Source organism: Myiozetetes cayanensis, unplaced genomic scaffold, assembly GCF_022539395.1.
Source record: "Myiozetetes cayanensis isolate MyiCay16 unplaced genomic scaffold, myiCay2020 scf1, whole genome shotgun sequence".
NCBI lineage: Eukaryota > Metazoa > Chordata > Aves > Passeriformes > Tyrannidae > Myiozetetes > Myiozetetes cayanensis.
In genome coordinates this window covers 82,084,835-82,106,254 of record NW_026086604.1, presented here as the reverse complement: position 1 = coordinate 82,106,254, position 21,420 = coordinate 82,084,835, and the positions used below count along the sequence as shown (strand labels likewise).

At 40.4% G+C, this 21,420-nt stretch overlaps 1 protein-coding gene across 1 annotated transcript; it reads right to left on the bottom strand.

Annotated features, from left to right (window-relative positions):
• Window positions 1-3,124: 3,124 nt before the first annotated feature.
• On the bottom strand, window positions 3,125-17,990 carry SERPINB5 (serpin family B member 5). The gene is made up of 7 exons (XM_050327709.1): window positions 17,857-17,990; window positions 12,271-12,445; window positions 9,453-9,590; window positions 8,287-8,404; window positions 6,928-7,070; window positions 5,556-5,723; window positions 3,125-4,627 (listed from the first exon to the last, which is right to left on the bottom strand). Exons 2-7 carry the CDS (start codon window positions 12,442-12,444, stop codon window positions 4,235-4,237), a joined length of 1,134 nt encoding a protein of 377 aa, XP_050183666.1. The 5' UTR covers window position 12,445; window positions 17,857-17,990; the 3' UTR covers window positions 3,125-4,234.
• Window positions 17,991-21,420: the final 3,430 nt, after the last annotated feature.

Here is a 21,420-nt window from a genome sequence, read left to right as displayed (position 1 = left end):
GAGCTAAGAATAAAAGAAAGCCAGAAGTGGTTGATCACACAGGTTAAGTCTCCAGTATAAGGTGAGAAGAAATTGAAGAATGGGAAGTATGAAGCTGCATCAGCAGAGTGTTTGATCTCCCCTAAGCAGCACGACTGAGCTCAGTTGCAACACTGGGTTATGGCAGCTGGTCTCAGAGATCAAAACTGATCTAGGGATGTATGTAGCTTTGCAATCCTGAAAATTTTATGTCTTTCCTTTCTCACCTCTTCTTTCTTCCTACAAAGTACAAAACTGGCTTTGTATTCGTACAGTCTTTGAGGAATCAAACAAACATGGTAAGCAGGAAAGAGAAAGAAGGTTGCCCAGCATCATCTTGCCCTTCCCGCTGTTTCCTCCTAGTGCTGAAGCTGGACCAACCTCTTCCTTAGGCACAGCTCCCATCAGCTTTGCTGTTCCCTATTCCTCTGCCAAGGTCTCAGCCCAGCTGGCCAGGCTCCAGTGCTCTCTTCCAAAAACTGGCATTTGTAAGCAATGCAAGACACAAGGATAAAATAAGTGTTCTTGTTACCTCTATTCTTTTCCTTGCTTTTTTGCTTTTATTTGCCATAAACTTCTTTGTTTCTGTTTTTCCTTCCTCCATGTTTCTGTAGTGCTCCTTAGTCTTCCTCCTCTGGTCTTTCTTTCTCTATTTTTAAAACTTATTTATTTATGCACAGTGCCTTTTTGTGTATCTTGTGATGCTTTTGTGAGTCCTAGCCTCTTTTCAGTGACAGTCCAAGTGTTTTTTAGTATCTTGCAAGACTTTTTTTCTTCCAACCTCTGTGCTTTCTCCCCTCCTCCTGCATTGATATCATTCCTGCACTGATTCATTTTACTTGCTATGCCATATATTCCCTCAGAACTTCCTTGACATCAGCTTAACTGCTTTGCCTCGGGAAATGTCAATGTATGTGCAAATTCTGTCTTTTCTAGGCCCTTAGGACACTACATTAATGAAAGTGTCCTGCTTTTCCAGTAAGACAAATTGTCTATACCTTGCATTTTTCAAGTTTCAAGTCCAAACTGCTCTTCTCCTCAAACAACTTTTGCTACCACCAGACATTAAAATGTAACCTTTCTCCTTAGCCAAATGTTAGGAGCAGGAAGTGGGCAATGAATGTGCAGATGAGCAAGTGATGAGATGACTAGGCACATAACACTACAGTTTGCAACTGCCTGCCAAAGCCAGCCATGGCTTGCTTTTTTCCATCGGGGGCATCATCCATCACAGGATAGTAATGCTCTGTTGAAAGCTGAGGTGGAGCACCTTTTCAGTCTGAACAAGTCCTCAGCTATGTTCACTCTCTCCATTGTAACCAACACCTTTCAGCGCATAAGTGTTGCTATACACAAACTCCCACACACGTTTTCCCATGTCCTCCCATGAGACTTCTTGCCCAAGGCCCACAGGGGTGTTCCAGCATGGGTGGAACAAACAATGGACTGTAACATGGTTCTCACACCAGCAGGAGCCTCATGGATACTTCTCCCTGAGGAGAAGTGCTGCAAGATGAAAAGGCTTCACACTGGGACTGGTAGAGAGAAGAGGTAGAAGTGAAAAATGAAGAGTTTCACGGGCAAGGCACCCTGATTATAAATGACTAATAAGGAGGTTTGCCTTATGTGGGCTAAGACAGCTTTGTATCTCTAACATCTGCTTGCCTTGCACAGGCTGGGATACCTTGATATTAGTCAGGCAGTGGAGAAAGAATGGGCCCCACCCTAAGGCCGTGTTTCACTCTGCTTTCATGGGATCACCCTTCCTGGCAAAGCTATCACCAGGAGAAGACATGCTTACATAAATTTTTGGGGATATGCCAAATGCTCTGATCAGCATTTAAACAGAATACAACCTCTATTAAATGAAGATTGGCTCCTGAAACAGAATATTTTGAGAACCTGAAAAAGCTTTGGAAGTGATGTCTGAGCTTTTCTCCTGGATGAGCTTTTCTCCTGAGTAAATCTCATCCAGGCATAAAAAGAGAGATGGGTAATCTGCCAGAGGTTTTCATCAGTCTAGCAGACCAGCAGTAAGCAGATGTAGCAGTAAGCATGATATGGCCTGCTGAACAACTGGAACTACCTGACAAAGAGTCAGTGCCCAAACACAAACTGCGCAGGCTGGAGGCAATTAGTCCATCTTGCCTATGCACAGACCACCTGTGCAGCTGCTTAATCATCAATCCCATGCACAGTGTCCTGACATACCTCATACAGGAGAACCAGTAGAAACCATCGTGACGAAATAGCCCTGGATGAATCTGACCCCAGCCTCCAAAGCAGATCAGACCATGATTGGGTGTATCAATCATTCCCAGTCATTCAGGTATCACTGAAATTGAGCCAGTAAAGATCTTTGCAGGTAATTTCTTCTTGCACAGGATGGGCTGCACAGTAATTTTTATATTTTTCATTCTTCTGACTACTATCCATGTATCAAGATACCTGACGCATATCAGCAAAGATCCATAGAGGTCTGCAGGGTCTCACTTCCCACTGTTTTTGGTGGAAGTTAGTCTCCTCAGTACCCACAAAGACCCCAGTTAACCTCTGGTACCAAAGACCCCAGTTAACCTCTGGCATTAAAATGCATTAGACCCACTAAAGGTCCACAGAGGGAAGGAAACAGATAAAGCTACTGAATCACCGTGACCGAAAAACTACTGAATCATTGTGAAATCCCTCATGGGTTGATAAGAATCAAAACAGTCTCTAAATTCTCAATAACCACTGCACTGCTCTCTGATGTGGAAAGTATGCATACTAGGGCTTGCCTGTTCCCATTTAGAAATCTCTTCTCAGTTTCTTTTGGACCTGAGGCACCAAGAGGATTTCTTAAGCAAAATGTTCCCATCTTTTGAGGATAGATAATTGAATTCTCTTTATATCCTGACAAGCTAGTAACATATTCCTTACTGGAAACTATTGTCATGTGGCCCAGAAGGGCAATCCAGACATTCACTTAGGGTTTTTTTCTTATTCTGACTTTGTGGCCTAAGTGAATCTGTTCATTGCCATTCCTATTATTTATTGGAAGTCAAGAGTGAACAATGGCACTGTCAGTGAACACAAAGACTGACACTGGAGGTAGTGCTCATTTGACACATTTTATAGTGTTTTATTCTGAACAGTAATTAGGTAAATCAGTACTAAACATATGCAGCAGGCAGTCTTTAGATAGAAATGCAATCTGATTACCATGATCTCATGTGGAATTTGAAGACTAGTAATTACAAAGTTAATTTCACTTAAGTTGAAGTCCTTATTTCTTTCTCGTGCTTCAGACGTTAAGTAACTGTAAGGAGTTTCCTTAATGCTGAATCCAGGACTAGAAATGGCAGATAATCTGCACATGTAAAGTGTGGCACTTCCAGTATTAATCCAACTGTGTTCTATCCTTGAATTGCATAACGTTCTTTTTCTTAGGATATATACAACAGGGCTCCTCGTAACTGTGCTGAATTTGTCCCATCTTCCATGTCTGAAGGGAATGAATGAAAAAAATACCACAGAGCAGAGTCCAACCTCCCCAGTCTGGGAAATGATGTAGCTCATGCTGAAGAGTCTTCTGGGTATAGATTATGTCACCATGATTTTTGCCTCTGGTGTCCACAGGCCTCGGTGTGACTGCTGTTTCACAGATGCAAATTCCGATGCCAGCCCGAATAGTTTAGCTATGCTGCAGAACTTGGGCACTGTTTCACTGAGCATTGGTAGGGTCTGGTAGGGCACCCCGGACTACCAGAGTGTAGCCAGGTAGAAGGGGAGAGTTTATCACACCGCATGTCCACAATTCTCCTTATAGGCAGTAGGAATCCAGAGAGTCTGGGTCACAAGGGAGAGTGGTTTGAATAGGGAGCAGGAATGCAGCCCTTCCTCTCAGAGCCCTTTCCAACTTCTGGTCTGTCTTAAATCAGGCTCTCAGTTCATTTCATTTTGGGAAAAAGGTGCCACAGAGGAAAAAACATTCTTGTTGCGAGGCTGGGATACTTCTCAATGAAGTGTTTTTCACAGCGGAAATCCTTCAGCTTAAGGGGATGAAACATAAGTAGATAAACTAGTTCTGCTGCATATGTAGAGTACATTGTATTACCCAGCCAATATATGAACCTCTTAGATTTCCTTTCAAAGATGATTGTCAGGATGACAAGCTTTACAGGAGAATGCACCATCATAAATGTAACTGTGCTTTTTCATAATGAATATGCCCTGCTTAGGGAGAACAGAACCGGCCTGTGAGAATCACATTGCGAGTTTTGTTATGTCTAAACAAAAAGATAAATGGATGGTCAGCTTTAAATTCATCTTTGTGTTGCAGAATCCGATATCCTGGTACCTCTCGGGAGTCGCCACCTTGTTCATTTACTTCCAAGGAGACTTTGTGGATGATCTTTGACAAAACCACACCTTTTGTCTCACACATCTCAGAGAAATCTGATGCACTTTCATTGAAGATATTTGTCATTCCCAGGCTTTGCAGAAGTGGCTTCAGGTCGTAGTCACCTTCTATGCTAAACTTTGGAAGAAATACATTCACTTTGGTGTTGGCCATCATGCTGGGATTGGTCCACTGTAATAATGTCTCAGGAGTCAGTGCCTTTTCCAGCTGAAAACGTAAAGGAACAAAGGAAATAAATGAGCAGTCCAAGGAAAGAGAGGAGAAAAACAAAAGACCATTCCTGAACTTCTCTCTCTTATCAAGTCTCCGAAAAATAAAGGCTGAAAGGCAACTTGTGTTTTTCAATTCACAGCTGTAGCATTTAGGCTTAACATACTCTCAGTTACACTGACGCAATCATTTAATCCATAGGACTGGCCTCTAGAAGAAATCTACTGTATGTGCATGCTCTGGCAAGCTTTTGATAAGCAATCACCTCAACAACTGCATGAAGGAACCTGAGAAAGACAGTTCCTACCCAGGTTACACCTGGCCAACTGGCAGAGATCCAAAGTCTTTATTCCTGACCCCGCAGAGTAATAAAATTGCTGCTATTTGCGACAGAAAAATACTCCAAATACAGAGCCTGATCTCAATCAAACATGCAGCTGTTTGAGCAATTTTTTTAATACTGGAAAGTGAGGAGGTAGAGTGTGGGGCCACAACAAATTGCTATCAGGAAAGGCATTTTAAGATATGTGTGTTCTTTAATTTACTCTGGTATATAAAAGTTTCTTACAGATGCAAAGACAGATGCCTTTAAAATTTGTGGACAGCTGCAGCAAAATACAAAAGAGAACTGTGATTATCTTTCGATTGTCTGTGATTGTCTTTTAATCCTTAAATAATTTTATTGTAAATTAATTAGTCCTGTAATGAACTTTGAAGAGGGGTGAAAATATGTTCTAAAATTTTCGTAGAGAAATGACATAAGAAATTGTTGTTCTTCAGGAAATGCCTTATTAATTTTCACAAACTTACTTTTTGTTTCCTTATGCATTGCTTCTAAATAACAAAACCCTTCCATAAACATATGGCATTATAAATGGGCTGTTTCCAAGGGAAGTATCATAGCAATCCTACTTTTTTCTCTCACCTGCTCCAAGCCAGTGGTGTCATCTTCAATTTCTTTGGGCAGCAGAATGAGCATGCTTATATGTTTGTTAAGGCATGGAAGCTCAAGGATGGAAACTTTTAAATCTTTTACATATCCCAGGCAAAAAGTAGCTTCCAGATTCATCATCTGCACTGGTTTAGTTTCAGTCTGCAAAACATAGAGGAAACAATCTCTCATTCCTTTTAATTCAAAAATCAGATGCTGCGACAGAAAAGTTTGCAAGCTTTCCTGGAAGTGGTATATCGAGTTACCACCACAGAATTTGTTGGCTCTCATGAAGGCAGCAGCAAAAGACCCTGTTGACTTTTTATAGTAGGCAGCTTTCCAAAGAAAAGTGGAGCAGAATTCTGTTTAATACAATAGCAACATATTGAGGATGTGCCTTAAAAGAGCAATTTACCTAGTATCGATGGCCCTTTGTGCCTTTTTCCCTGAGTGCTACAAAGTATACTATATACAGGGCATCATAATGCCAGTAAGTGTCAAGCACTGAGCACATCTCAACAGTGAAGGTCAAGCTGTTCATATGAATAATTGATCTTTCAGTTCAGAAGCTGAAATAGAAGAAATTCCAGGCTTACCTAAATCCCTATGTCTTTGCTTTTTGTGAATGAAACAAAACAAAACAAAATTCTTTATTTCATAGGGAAGGTTTAAAAAACTGTTCTGTCCACATGGAAATGGTCAAAATTCAAATTCAGTAGAAAACATTATTTTGGAAAAAAATAACTTGAGATGTTTCACTTAAAAATTTTTGTGTTGATTGTATAATTTTAATTTTTTTTTTACATGTAGCTATTGGTTGAAGAGGCAATTTATTAATATTTTTAGGGAACCTGAAACTTCAACTTTTCTTTTGCATCTATATATAGGTGTATGTCTGTATATACTTGGAGTAGGTGGGGCAACACCTCTGTTGAGGAAAACACAGGGCCAGGCATCTAAGGGATGTACTCAAAGAGGTGAAACCACTGTAGACATTTCACTAGCTCTGTGACCACAACAAATGCACTGTTTCATGCTTCACCTCTGATGGTCTTTGGATGCAGCCTCTGGTTCCTTCAACCTTTCAATCTCTTGGAATAAGCTACTCATGACTCATGAGAATGTGCAGGCAATGGCTGCTTCTGATCACTTGTACTCAGATCACATACTAACTAGTGTGTACTCACTCACAGACTAACAGGACGGTCTGGGAGCCTTGCAACATCATATAGGTTTAGATAGAGTCTACGAATGCTGTGATGGAAAACATTTCTCATTTTCTCTTGTGATTTCCTTAGCTCAAAGTTTTCATCTTCATGAGAGGAAACAGTACTCTATTTTATTTGATTTTTTTCTCATAACATACCTTGTTGACTTTAAAAGGACATTCTTTGATCTCTGCCTCTGGGAACTTCTTCATCCAGTTTGTGACAAAATAAGCAGCATTAACTAGAAGGATCTGGGTCTCACCACTTACACTATCCTCATTCAAAATATTCTCCATTTTGCCTGTGAACAAGTTTAAGGTGGTTGTTAATACAACAATACATTAACAGTATATCAATTACTTCAAGTTAATATGATAGAATTTCACTGAACTAAAAACATTTTTGTCCTGCACCTCACAGAGATAAAAGATTTTATTTCTAATGGAAAATTTCAAAAAGAAGCACTTACTTAAAATTGCAGCTAAATTTTTGATATGGGATTTGGGATCAAGGCAGATCTTCCAAATTACATGTTTTGTTGGCTTATATTGCATGGAATCAAAAATATGTCTCCTGCATTTTTTCAATACCTTAAAGAAAGTGCTGATTTTTTAGTAAAATTCAACAGGTATAAGTGAAAAAACATTTGTCATTTGGACAGAAAGACTTGAAGGGAAGTTACGGACTAGCAGCTACTCATTTCTAGACTGATACATGAGAATAAAATTATCAGAATAACAAAAAATGCTGCTCTGATTACCATAATAACCAGATACTGCTACAGACTTCAAAAAGAAGATGTAAATGATGTGTCCTCTCTCTGTTTCAGACCTGTTCAAGCACTGCCGTAAGTGACCCTGAATTCAGAGCATCGGGGAGGCGAGCTCTGTCTTCAAATTGTACAGGTAGGGTAAGATGGTTCCACATGGACACCTGTGCCAGCCTGGAAGGACCGGACTCATAAACAGTGTTTTCTTATTTGTACCACACGAGGGCAACAGGTGGCAACCAACCCCAGAGCCATCTCTGCCCAGGGTTCCATAGGAAGGCAAGTAAGAGATGCACATCTGCTTGTGTTACCCTTGCTGGCAAAAGGGCGTGGGGGGTTAATTAACAGCCTGAAATTCAGAGTCCAGCAAGTACTTCCCATTAAAATAAAGCTTTTAAAGGAGTTAGAGTTCTGGGTTCAATGTATTGGTGTAATAGGTTTGTGATGCTCCACGACCAGAACCTGTAATCCTCCCAAATCATCTTGCTGCAGTCAAAATGTGAGAAGTTTTTCCCAAGGCTAATGCACGGTCAGTCTCACATTTCCACCTTCAGAAGTGCCTCAGTAGTGAAATCAGTGATTTCAAAACAGGCTGACGCTGCTAATCCTCATGAATTCAAATAGTAGGTCTAGTCCCACTGCTTTCATTATGTATTTACTTCTAAAGCCATTAGTAAAGAAGTGTCATGAGGACAAAGATATTTCTCCAAAGAGGCAAACAGTATCCCCAAGGTTAAGCTGTACTCACCATCAGTTAGCTCTGAAAGAGACTTGTTGATTTTCTGTCGGGTTTCCTCTGTTTTTTCTTTGAACTCCACTAATTCCAATTCAGATGGAAAAGGCCTCTTTGTGGAGTTGACAAAGTCCTGAAAGACACAGGGTACTAAAGTCATGCTTGGTTAAATGCCATCCACTCAATGGTTCTTTAAGAGTCTTCAACATCAACCTCGCAAGCTTCACCATGGCGTAGTTGAGGAGTTCATGATAGAAAGCTATTAAATAACTGCTAGTGACAACCAGGATGCAGAGCTGCATCCAGCACATTGCTCCCAAGGTTGTGTTCAGTCCAATGGTGTTACATCAGCAGCTTAAGTAACTTTCATATTGCAGGAGTGACCATGTTGCCAGAGTTTGAAAGGCTAAAACAACCCTCAGTCTAGGCCTAGGTAAGACTGAGAGACAGCCCACAGGCTGCTCCCATCCTGTCTCTCCTCACTAAGTCAGATACTTATTGCTCTGGATGGGTATTGGCCTTTGCTGTGTCGGAGGCTGAACAGCAGACAATCTGATTATAGCATCACTGAAGCATGTTCAGGTTTCTGAAACATGACTTTTAGGCTGATGTTATCTTTCTTGGGACCCTATTCCATGACAACTTTCGGAAAACAAAACAAAACAAAACAAAACAAAACAAAAACCCAAACCAACACACAGAGAATTCTTCTGAGTTTTTTGCAAGGTTCATAAGTTATAAAGCCAAACACCACCTTCTTCACTTGTTTTGCTTCAATAGCCAGGCTTCTGCCTCACAGACAGATTAAAAAACAACAGTTTATGCAGTAATTACTTGGGTGTGTGAACTGGACACACACTTGCCCCACCATCTTTTTTTATACTCCTTTTTGCTCATACTTGCCATGCAAAGACTTTGATGTGGCATAGAGGTTATGTTGCATTCAAAACAATCTAGCTACTGACCTAAAGTATATTAATGAAATAATTAGAAGTATGGTAATAGTTGCACAGATACATCCTCCTACAAACTTCTATGGCAGATGTTCATCATTTGAGTCTAGTCAAGCAACAGCAAAAATTAAAAGAACTTATTTTAAATAACATTGCACTCTGGCACAAAAATCTGTCAATGGGATAGCCAAGCAATTCATAGCACCAGCATTTTCCTGCAGTACTTACTGTGGTGGGATTAAGAGACTTGTCCACAAACAGCCGTTTGACCATTTTCAGTGCAAAGAAAGAGCTGAGTTTGGAAACATCTGAAGTTATTGTTTGAAACCCGAAAGAAACGTCTTTGACATCTTTTAAATGGAGTACCTGTTAAATGAACATAGTAAAATACTAAGCATCTTACTTGTTACCATTATCTAAACATTATAAACAGCTTAGCAAAAAATAATGCTAATCTGTGACCAGAGCTGTGGCTTTTTGTATTTAAACTGATGACAGAGCCTCTCACAGTTGTTCCTCAAAAATCATTTATTTATTTGACATCCTCACATAAATCTAAAAACCTGATTCTACAACAACTTTAACCAAAGGCATTTCTTTCCCATGAGCAGTCCAAAGAAATCAGTTGAGCTGTTCATGCTGGTGATGTGACTTTGTCAACTAAAACTCTGTGGTATGGAGTCATAATGTTTTCACCAAACTTACATTCCCATCCAAAAATATGGAGCTTCTAAGGTAGTTAAATGAAGGCTGCAGATAATCTTTCTAGAATTGGGCTACACCTTTAAAAATGCTTGACACATCATCAAGTTTTCTAACAGCTGTGACTAATACATGACATCACATAACATTTCAGCAAAAACTGATCAGATAAATGTGTCTGTTTTGGTAGACACAGTATAATTATGAGTAGGGCTGCTGACCCACACATGGCCATCTCCCAGCTCCTTGCAATGACAAGTCCAGGAAGTACAGGGTTGACCTAAAACTTGCTGCTTTTAGGCACTAGAGGTGAAAGGTTATTGGTGCCTTTGCTTGAAAATAACCCTATAAATACGACCTGAACTTTCAATGCCTACTTATTACAGGGTCTTTGATGGTGGCTGTTTCATCATAGGCAGCCTGTCCAATCTCCCTCGTCTGCTTCAAGTTTCTGCATGAGGCATAATAGGCACTAGTGACCTTCTTTCCCTTTGTACATCACTCCTGCTCTTTCTCTCAGAAGACACCTCTTCACAGATACAACAAACTGCTGCTCTTTCATAGAGTCACCCTTCCACATCCTCCTCTCTCCTTGCTCAGTGGATGCAGAAGGAAATAAACTCCCAAAGACACAGCACCAGCACAGCTCTCACAGACAAACTCCATAGTCTTTTCCTCAGAAACCACTTTCTCAACTTATTTCTTTTTCCTCCAACAGTTTTATTTCTGTGCATGTTAAGTGCAGAAAGCTTCTATGCCTGGGAACTATGTTAGAGGAGAAAGCTACTGCAATTCTCTACCTGGGAGAACTTTTGGCACAAGTTTTTTAATGTTACAGAGTACAGCTGCCAATCTGGCTCCTTTTGTATTTAGTGTTTAAAACCCAAGCACAAAGTCAGGGACAGGCAGAAGCCAGAATGGGCATGGAAAATAGGAGATCTTACATTTAAAAACATACCAAGCTCCCCTTAGTATCTGAAGTCAGCTCTTTTTAAATATCACTAGAGAAATATGAAATATAAATATGCTTGTGTAATAGAGCTCCACTTGTGGATGTGTAGGCTAATGTATTATTATGAAATGGTTCAAAGCAAATTGCAGAGACAAGTGAAAACAAAATAAGGGCAGGTTAATAGGTTGAACTCTCCCGTCAGAAAGACAATGCTTGAATTTTGAAATGGTGAGGGAGCTTCAGGGTGCCATTTAAATTAAAAATTAAAAATGAAAATGAAAAACAAACAATTAACTCTAGAGTTAATTTTTTAATTTAAATGAAAAATGCTGTTTAAAAAAATTTGCAATTCCTACAAGATCCATCCCTGAAAGTGTTCATAGCCAAGTTGGATAGGGTCCTGAGCAATCTGGTCTAGTGGAAGATGTCCCTGCCCATGGCAGGTCCCTTCCAACCCAAACCATTCTAGGGTTCTGTGATCTTCATGGACATATTGCAGTGTGGCTCTGTGAACAGCACAACTTCACTGTAATCTGTGGCATAAGTAGAGGCACAGAAGGTTGTGCTCGGGGGTACTTTCGTTGAATGAGAAAGTAAGGGAGGCAAAACGCATTCAAATATGTAGAAACTTTCAGAGGCAGGTGATAATCAGCATACAAATGCATACTGACTTTGCATCTCATCCACCTTTTGATAACTGCAGAAACCATGGGGACGCTCACTGGGATAAAAAGGAATAGATCCATCATTGCTTACAAAGAGGTAGCAGAAGAGGCTGGAGGGCTGCCTCCCTACACCATAGAGTGAGCTTTATAAACTGATTTAATCATGACTGCCATGCTGCATCATGGTACTGGAAACTCCTTGAACACCACAAGCTGCTTGTAAGGAGGAACACAGCTGAAATTGTGCCCCTTCTGCTGCATCTGCCTTCTCTCAGCAGCTTTGCAGGAGAAAAGGGAAATGACAATGGCAGGGCTGCTACGCATACTTGCTGCTGACAGACAATGGCAAAATTCTTTCCAATTCTATAAAGCCTAAGTGTTTTTGAATAAAAAAACCAGTTATCCAGAAAATGCAGTGATTTTGACTGTGTCTTGCAGCTAGAAACAACACTGTGCTAAAAGGAGACAAGGCTTTAATGCAATTCTTAAGGACCCTGCCATGTCCTCTTCTGCCTTCTACACACTTGAAAAGCTTTTTCTTTATGACAGGTTTTGTCTTCTGTTGTGTGGGGTCATGGAGTGTGGAACCGTTCAGGAAATTCAGAGGGGTGGTTTGAAGTCTGGCTTAAAGGAACCAGACATCCAGGAGAATATTTACAACAATAAACAAGAGAGACACCTACAACAGCCGTATAATTTTGCAGCCACAAATTTGCTGACAGTTTACCTGTTTCATTTGGTCTGCAGTATCACCTTTCGTAGCTTTATATGCCAGAGCCAGAGAAGTTGAGGTACACAGTGGGGAAAAAATAATATTGGCTGTTTTGTCCTTCTCACATAGTTTTTTGAACACATCAACCGCAAAGGCAGTGTTCGCTAGTTGCAGAGCGTCCATTGTCATCCTGAAACAGAAAAGGAAAAAGAGAGATGACTCAGGCTGTAATTCTAGCTCCTGGGCAAGGGGCTATGCCAAAGGACTGAAAGGGCTGGGCACCAGTATCTGAACTGGATAGCTTGAACTTTCAAGGAGAAGAGAGGAGAGGTTTAGTAATAGCCATCATCTTCAAGTGACAGCTGGCAATGCCACATTATGTGGAGCCAGTATTACCAGAAGAACTTGAGAAAATCTGTGTAGGTCAGGGTGACCCAAGCATACTGAGTCAAATTGGATCACATATGAATTTAATCTGTTTTTAATTGATACTCTTAAATTAAATATGCCAACTCAGAAGGCACTTTGCCTATGCTCTGGGCCCTCCTGGCTCTTAGGCAGGCCTTTAATGGTCTCATAACTTCTCTCTCTCTTGTTTCATAGCTAACTGTTCATTGAGCTTTAGCTTTGGTACATGTCCTTCCTTCTTCTAAGGGTTGATTCACCATTCTCTCTAGCCTTGCTAGGAGTCTCCAGAAAGCTGTCTGGTCCTATAGGTTGAAATTGTTACAGAAACTTGCAGGAGGCCTTTGAAAACAAATACTGCTGTGTGCCCACCCATCACTTACACTGTTTTAACTGAAAATATTTTCCTAGCCGTTCTTAATAACTGCAGTTGCCACAGTGCTGTTAGATGATCTGTGCAGTCAGGAGTGACACAGGGGGCCCAAGGGGCAGTTGCTGCAGTCCATGCTCTAGGAAAGCCAGAGACTATTCCCATCTTCACATATCCAAAGTTGCACTTTAGTATAAGCACATTTGTGTAGATTCAAGCCAACAAAGGTGAACCACAGAATTTCAGTCAATAGCACAAGCCTGGCTTTAGACAAGCAAGCACTCAAGAGATGACCCCTTTGGCAAAGTGAATTTGTCACTACTCTGCCCTAAACATGTATCCCTAAAAAAAAAAAAAAAAAAGACAACTGGTGTTAAACAGCTCCATCATCCATCAAAGCTATTGACAGAGACAGAAAGGAAATTAAAATGACAAATATTGGGAGAGTCTTCGAAAGGTATAAGATTTCACACAGAATCTAAAAGGTGTCCCCAGTATTTACTTCCTCCACAAAAACCAGCAAAATAGTGGAATAAATATGATATAGAAAGGTGATTTTAAAAAGGTGGTGTTCTTATCCACAAACATACCTATCTACATTTGCATTTCAGACTCAGACACTGATCTAGGGGTCCTATTCTATCCTATCATGCAAAGGAAAATTGATTATGTCTTAGGTTGGTAGGAGGTTTGCTAATCTTTGGAGAAACACCTTAGTGACAGGAATTTCTCTCTAATAATTGAGTACTTAATAGTGCAGCCTCAAACATTTATTTAGCTAGTTCATAGCAGTTGCAGCCTAGCCAGCAAAGACCTCACCATGTGAGAGCAGAAAGGTATGAGAATACAAAAAGGGGAAAAGGAGGCAAGGAACTGTCTCCAGCAAGGTATCTTTCTTGACCGTTCACTCTCATCTCAGTTTGGAAAGGCGTTTTGAATTAGAACCTGAATGAGAACTCTTTGAGTGCATGTGTCATACTGCCCAAACGTAGCTTAACATCTGACACCACTGTACAGAGATACTGCTGAGCAGCTGTGGTGCTTGACAGTAGTGAATGATTTCCAAATAATCTGTGGTAGTTATACATTTTTATAGGAGTAACAGAATGGGTGCATAATTTGCCTGCAACACAGTGGAGAAAACACTTTGACTTACTTGTAAGACCTGTTTGACTACAGAAGGTCTTTTACAAAATAAATGTCCTTATTTTTATTTTAATTAACTTATACATTTTCTTGGATCTATTTGGTAAGGCAATTGTTTTACTTGACAGCTAGTTTGTTTTGGGCTGAAAGATGCAGTGTAAAAGGTTAGTGAAATGCACTGCACAGTCTAATCAAATTAAAAAAAAAAAAATACTGGCATAAACCCAAGGCTTTTTAAGTTAGTGTTTGAAAAGAACACCTTATCAGCCCTGCAGTCTTTCAAAATGTTCTGACGGTTGATATTAGCAACAAACTGTTTTCTAATAAATCCCCTACCACTGGGGAAAAAAAAAAAAGAATTTGTCTGGAAGAGAGCAAACATTAAACATATTTCACTGAAGAAATTTATCCCCACATAAAAATACAGAGGAGTATGCTTTGCAGCCTCAAGAGGTTTTGCCAGAACCCTGAATTCAGAATGGGTCTGGCTGGATTTGTCCATCTTCCAGTCGTCTGGTAGTGCCCAGCAGCTGCTTGGTAGAGAGAGGTTATCCACATCGGATTCCATTTTACAGCATCAGCAGGCAGTGAGCTGATGTCAGAATGAGGTTCAGGAAACACGTCTCAGAGATCTTATGGGTGTAAAGGGAGAACCTAAGCGCCAGCCTTGCACTGCAACCATCTACCTTGTTTATGCAGACACAATTTCTCAAGCATGAAAGCAACTAATTAACAAAAAAGTCAAGCTTGCCAGCAACCATGAGCTCAGCACACACCTTAAAGGAGGAGAGCTTTAGGCAGGACAGTGGCAAAAGGCAGTTAAAACAAGTTGGAAGGACTGAGACTGCTGATGAAGGAGTAACTTGGAACTATGGGTAAAGAAGCAAATGTAAAATCATTCTTTAAAATGCCTTCCTGCAATTCCTCATTACAGACGTGCTCCTTCGTGCCTGTGCATGTCTTAAATAAACTAGCATAGGCTACCTACATTATCTTCACCATTAACTCAATCATTCTCACATGAACACACAATACATTCTTATATTTTGTCTCCTTCTCAGTCTCACTCTCTGACCCACCCTAGCCCCAACCCCACCCCCCAAACTAAAATGTGAATATCTGGGGCAAGTACAAACTTCTCTGGTATTTCTTACTGAGGAGCTGATGGAAAATTACCCAAGGAACCAAGAATGCGTCATTCAGTAAATATCTAGCACTCTCAAAAAGACAAACAATACAAAGAATCTCACATGAGGCATGCAGTGCACCTCAAAAAATTCACTTGTCATGGGGTGGAGTATCATTATTTAGTTCTGGCTGCCATGATATTATTCTACTTAGGTCTCTGGATCTTCCTTACAGGCCAAAAATCAATATGCAATCATAACCACTTAAAAATACCCCTTGTTCGTTTCTGCCTTAATGTTGACTTACTATGTGCTACCTGCGCCCTCTTCTTCCTTATGCCAATTAAAAGGTGTACCATGGCTTAAAAACTCTTCTGACTTCATTAGTGACTCTGATACTATTCAAGTTGGATCACCTTTTATAAAGTTTCAATGTTTCTTTTCAAAGCTCAAAGCTTCTTTAGTGCAGAATGCAACTCTTTCTGGTAGTGGCAAAGCTATCCATTCTGGTTTCTTTCTTTTAGTGCTACTATTGAAATAAGGACCATCAGGGTATGCTGGGAAAAAAGCTCAGTTTCACCTTTAACCTTGAATAAGGAGCTGGATAGTAAAGAATAATCTCTATTCCACAACCTTTTTCAACTGGTCAATCACTTTTTCTTTTCCATTTATTAATGATGTGTGATATTTAAGAGCTCATTACAGTCATATTATTGAAAAGAATTTACAGAATTAAATATTACAAAATCTTAAATCTCGTTAAAGCCTTGAGCATCCCAAGCCTTGTGAGTCCAGTAAAGCCAGTTCCAGACAAGCAAGAAGGGTTGAGGCTCCCAATAAAAGGAAAGCCCATTAGCTGCCCATTAGCTGTCTCAGAAATAAGACGTAGCTCCCAAGCCAGTAATCACAGGGAACCCTCAAACGGGGAGGAGTCAAAAAACTGAACACGGAATTTTAAACAGGTCTGCTGCATGGATTCTTGCTGAGTCCCTCCTTTCCCAGGAAAGCAGTATGTCAGCATTTCCAGTGAGGCCCGCGGCACTGGGGCATCTTCTAAGTGCAGGGATCTTGTGATCCACCCAGCTTTGCTTAAAACTGTGACTGTCACAGTGTTAAAGAAACACCTTCAGACACATAAGGGAGCTGAAGGCTAATGAACCAATTCAGAAAAACCTGATTTAAACTTGTTTATTGGCATAAGACACCATTTTTGCTTAGTCACTTCTGGATGCAGCAACAGCAACAACAACAACCCCTGCCCCCCAAAAAAAACACAACAGAGAGGCTTGTTTACTATCTGCTGAGAGAAAAGTTAAATATAGCTTATAATTAAAAATATAATTACAAGAATAGCAGTGTCTGTGTGGAAATGTCTAACAAGTCAAGCTAGCTATATGGTAGGAATAATCTGATAAAGCTGAACAAGTATTTAGTTTAATCTTGTCTCAGTTAAGAAGTCCTTCCCTAAGAAGACACCTGTGGTAGATAAAGCATAGACAGTGCTGGCCATCCAGTTCTGGAGTTATATTGGGTTTATATCTCGGGAGCTGTGAGCTCCAGCACTGTAGTCTCTCCAGTCCAAACAAATTTCCAGCAAGAGGATAAATTATACAAAACAATCCACACACGTTTCACAAGTGAGGCATTAATATTGAAATTAGATCAAGTGTTTAACATGACCACACTTCAGCTCTTACTCAGCAAATACAAAATATAAAGGGGATAAAATATTTCTGCAAGCCTTTTCTTCTTCTGCAGAAATGACAACTCCCCACCTGGAAAACTACCTGGATAAAAAACAAGGACTTAGTTTCCTCTGAACAGACATTGAGGAATGCAAGACATCAGACTGATGTGGGACCAGAGCATCGCATATGGTTGAGGAAAAAGCACTATCAGCAATACAGCAGAGAAAGTCACTTCAGGAAGGAAAGAGAAACAAGTCACTGCAATATGCTTTGTTGTACTTCAATAGCCAGTGAACTCTTCAAACCAAATGGTCATACTGAAAATAAATTTTTAATTACTAGGCCTAAATTCCTGTCCTTCACTTTAAACAAGTGTGGATTAGTCACTTGGTTAATAACTCAAAGCAAACAGAGCAGAGCATACACACCTCTGCAGAAAAGGAGAGGAATATTCCTCTGTAACAGAGACTTACAAAACAGCCTAAATCCTACTTTGGCACAAGGAGCATTTTCATGGCATCATACACAACCTGCTTTTTCTGATATGGGGAAAGCCATTTTCAATAAACCACCGTATTTTATTAATTCCTAATGCCCTTGATGTCTCACCAGCCAGATCCTATTCACCACTTCCAATGAATCTTTTCAGAGGGGAAGAAATATAGCATAAAGTTTGGAACAAAACCAAAACACTGTAGTTTGGGAAGGTAAAAAAAAAGCTCCTTTAATTCCACATAATATCTACCTTTTTGTGCAAATTTCCTTACCCCACTCCCTCTACGCAGGTGTGTTTCACAGCCAAGATTTGTTAACTGTTAGGTAGGCACAAGTTAAAGTATCAGAGGAAGAAAAAAGATGTACTTACTTTGCAAAGCTATAATCCTGGCAAACAAATCAATGAAATGAGCACAGAACGAAGAACTAGCTGCCCGTGCTGAAACCTAGCTGAGCGGAAGACTTTGTTACTTGCCTACTCATTGACACCACTCCCACTTTCCCAACCTCAATTTGTGCACACACACACACTCACTCCCTCTCACTCTCGCTTTTTTTTTTCCCCTCCCTTAATCATTCCTCATGGCAACTCCTACACTGGAGGAGCAAAATGATTCACACCAGAGTTGTCTTTGCCTGCCCAGCCAGTGAAGACAACAACAAGCTCTTGCAAGAATAAGCAGCCTTGTGTGTTGCCTTCAGCAAGCACAGTACAGGCACCAGGAAAGAATGAACCAAGGATACAAAGAAGAGAACACAGGAGTAGATGAGCAATTAAGAGACCTCCTGAGCAAAACCAGTACTCCAAATAGCACTGGTATTGCCGCTGTTTCCAGAAAAATTGTCATTGTGAAAAAGAAACCCAGGAAGACAACCAAAACATGTAGGAGCGTGTGGTTGGGTGCTTTGCACATGTATATGCATTAAGACAGTATCTTAACTCTAAGAGGCATATCTGTGTTTTTGGCTGCCTTAAAAGCCCAAGGCCAGATTGGAGTTAACACTCCAGGAAAAACCTCAGTCCTTCTTATTGCTGTAAAGCAGGAGCTCCCACCCATTAGCAGACGAGTTGTCTGCAGAGGAGCAGCCTTCCTTGCTGCAAGCTGTTCCCAGAGGCGGAAAGGGAACAGAAAGTCCCCTGCAGACAACACCAGCAGGTACTCCTTGGGAAGCCACGGCTACACTTGAGTCCCCATGAGGAAACAATGCACCACATCAGAGGCACAGTTCAGGTTTACACCTCAGTAACCTTAGGTGGCCCTGCATACCTTTAGACTACAAAAGTTATAGGCAGGATAATTGAATTTGCATTCAGCTTTGCAGTGCTAGTGTGCCCAGCTGCCCAAATGAAAGGGGTAGGACACCAAAGGATGTGTTTCCACTGACACCATACTTCCTTGGTGACAGTGGGAACTGGGGAGATGATATCTCCTTCTGGAATTACATATTTCTGTGTTGCTTTGAGCATAAATCAGGCCACACCACAGCATCCTGATCAGGTCCTACCCATGTTTCCTTCCGAAAGGCTACTATGCTTTTGTTACCCAAGGGAAATTGTTTTTCTTTCTTCTGAGATGCAGATGGAGTTCACTTTCCATCACTGCCAGACTGCAAATTTAAAATTTGTATTCTTTGCCATAAATGAATTCATAACAAAGACAGGGTGTGGATATGTTTAAGCAATTAACATAAGATACAGGCCAGCTGGCTAAGCTGTACCATCTGGGCCATCATTGTTATGTATCTAATTAAGCCTTCTGTAAGAGAAATGTTTATGAAAATACACAATAAGGTTGGCTGCCAGACTCTTCTCAGATGTCTGCCGGTAATCTAAAGCCAAACATTGCTATCTCTGCAGGAGCAAATCTTCCTTCAGACCCAGGTCTAACAAGTATGGTTACCATGAAGTAGCTTAGGAGCTTCTGGATAAGCTGCAGGGAGGTGGACAACAGCCAGACTGCCTTAACAGAGACAGCACAACTCACCAGATCCATTTCCTTGCTAGTGGTAAGTGGAAAATACAGATATAACTATATGCCTCAAAAGGCTGGACAGTGGAAAAGGGAAAGGACTCTACACTGCCGATCTGGAGGTGTATAAATATCACTTATGCTTCACTAGATAACTGCTCTGTGATAGCTGAGGTGTGGCACTGTGTAGCGGTACAGAGTCTTTCAATCTGACCTGGTTAATGATGAAAAATTACTTATTTCTGATCATGGTGTCATGAAACTAATAATTACTGCTGCAATTGCAATGCTTCAAGTGAAGGAGTACACACTGGCACTGGTAACTGAGTGGCTCAGAGGGCAGGTTGCTTCCCCTAAGAATGGATAGTTTGGGCTCATTTGCTCCTGGAGGCACTATTAAAGTAACTGAGAGTTCCTGCTAGCTATTTATTCGGATGTAAGGGAATTGCTGGCATATAAGTGGGTCTTACAAGGAAGATGTGGAAAAGTAGAAGATGTTAGCTTGAAAAGTAGAATCTTAGGTAGTAAAGGTTTGCACAGGACAAGAAGTAAAGCACTTCTCCCCCTGTCCAGGAACACTCTTTCTCAGTCTGACTTGCATCAGCTTCCTTGTCTTCTGCACTTACCTTTCACTAAATTAGTCTTCTTCAGTTTAAAGTATTTTCAACACACACCTATTATGACCTGTATTTCTATCATCACATTAAAATAAAAAAAATTGGAATACATAACGGGATTTTTCCTTATAAAAAAATCAATACTACTTTTAAGCCCCCTGTTAGTTGGACACCTCCTACTGTGATATTATCTCAGAAAATAAAGTAAATAAATAAGGTAGAAACAATGAGGGGTGTGACATGGAATACTCTGATTCTTAAAGTATGAAGCCTCTTAAAACAGGCAAGTTACAGTCTACTGGCAAAGTAATAAATGAGTTACTGTCCTTACTCTTCCAGGTCTTCAACAGCTCAAGGAAAACTTCAAAGATGTTGTTGGATGCTAGGATCCAGCAGTTACATTTGCATATCTCAACCTCTGAACTGGTAAGCCACACACACATCGTTTCAGAAGGGATGGAACCCACCAGGTGACTCTCCTGTTACTCAGCTTGCTCCCAGTTCTCACTCCCCTGGCTCTCCCTGCCACTCCCTCCTAGGAACACTGTTCCTACATGCTGCTGGAAAGGAAAAAAAAACAACTGCCTTCTCTCCACTCTTCAAGCAAGTTCATTTTGGGAGGAAGGAATACTGTTGCTGCTCAACACAGCATGAAGAACTATTTCAATTATTTCAGAGGCTCAAAGCAACCACTGTAGTCTTTATTTTTCCTTCCCCCAAACTTAATAATTCTCAGTGCATGTCTGCTTGAAATTAACGCTGGCATGTTTAGGAGACCACATGGGAAATAATTTACAAGTGGGACTGAATAACGAATAGAATAAGACTGGTCATTCTTTCTGTGCTGTCAGTCATGACAGATCTTCTAATCAATTTACATCTTTCACAATAATCTTTTGATCTTGCAAGGAAACTAGAGATAGGAGGTGATTTGAACACTTTTATTTTGATTTAGTGACCTACAACTTTAAAACAATTAGAAATATTCAAAGGGTAAGAAAGACTGAAGTGTCTGTAATTAGGTATACACAGCACAGCTTTTCATATTTTTCACATAATATGGGTCTAGATTACTACTTAACAACAGGAATAAGCCATAGCCAAAATATTTTTCATTTCATAAGAAATGCTAGCAAAGATCACATCAACCACAAACTAATTTGAAATTAAAACACCACTTACAATAACAAAGCATTATTCTATGGTTCCATTGAGAGAGACACAAACTGAACAGTAACAAGCTCTCTTTTTTTTTTTTCCCTCCCAAGACCTGTGCCCCAGTATGTGTACAGGGTGGTGTCACACAGCAACACACTGATCCAACATGTATGGTAGCAATATAGTTTT

Excerpts from the sequence above, each read along its gene's own strand:
- SERPINB5 (XM_050327709.1), bottom strand. The coding sequence starts at position 12,444 with ATGACAATGGACGCTCTGCAACTAGCGAACACTGCCTTTGCGGTTGAT. Across the intron at positions 9,591-12,270 it reads CTGCAGACCAAATGAAACAG|GTACTCCATTTAAAAGATGT; the intron begins GTAAACTGTCAG and ends TTCATTTAACAG. Across the intron at positions 8,405-9,452 it reads AGTCTCTTAATCCCACCACA|GACTTTGTCAACTCCACAAA; the intron begins GTAAGTACTGCA and ends TGTGTCTTTCAG.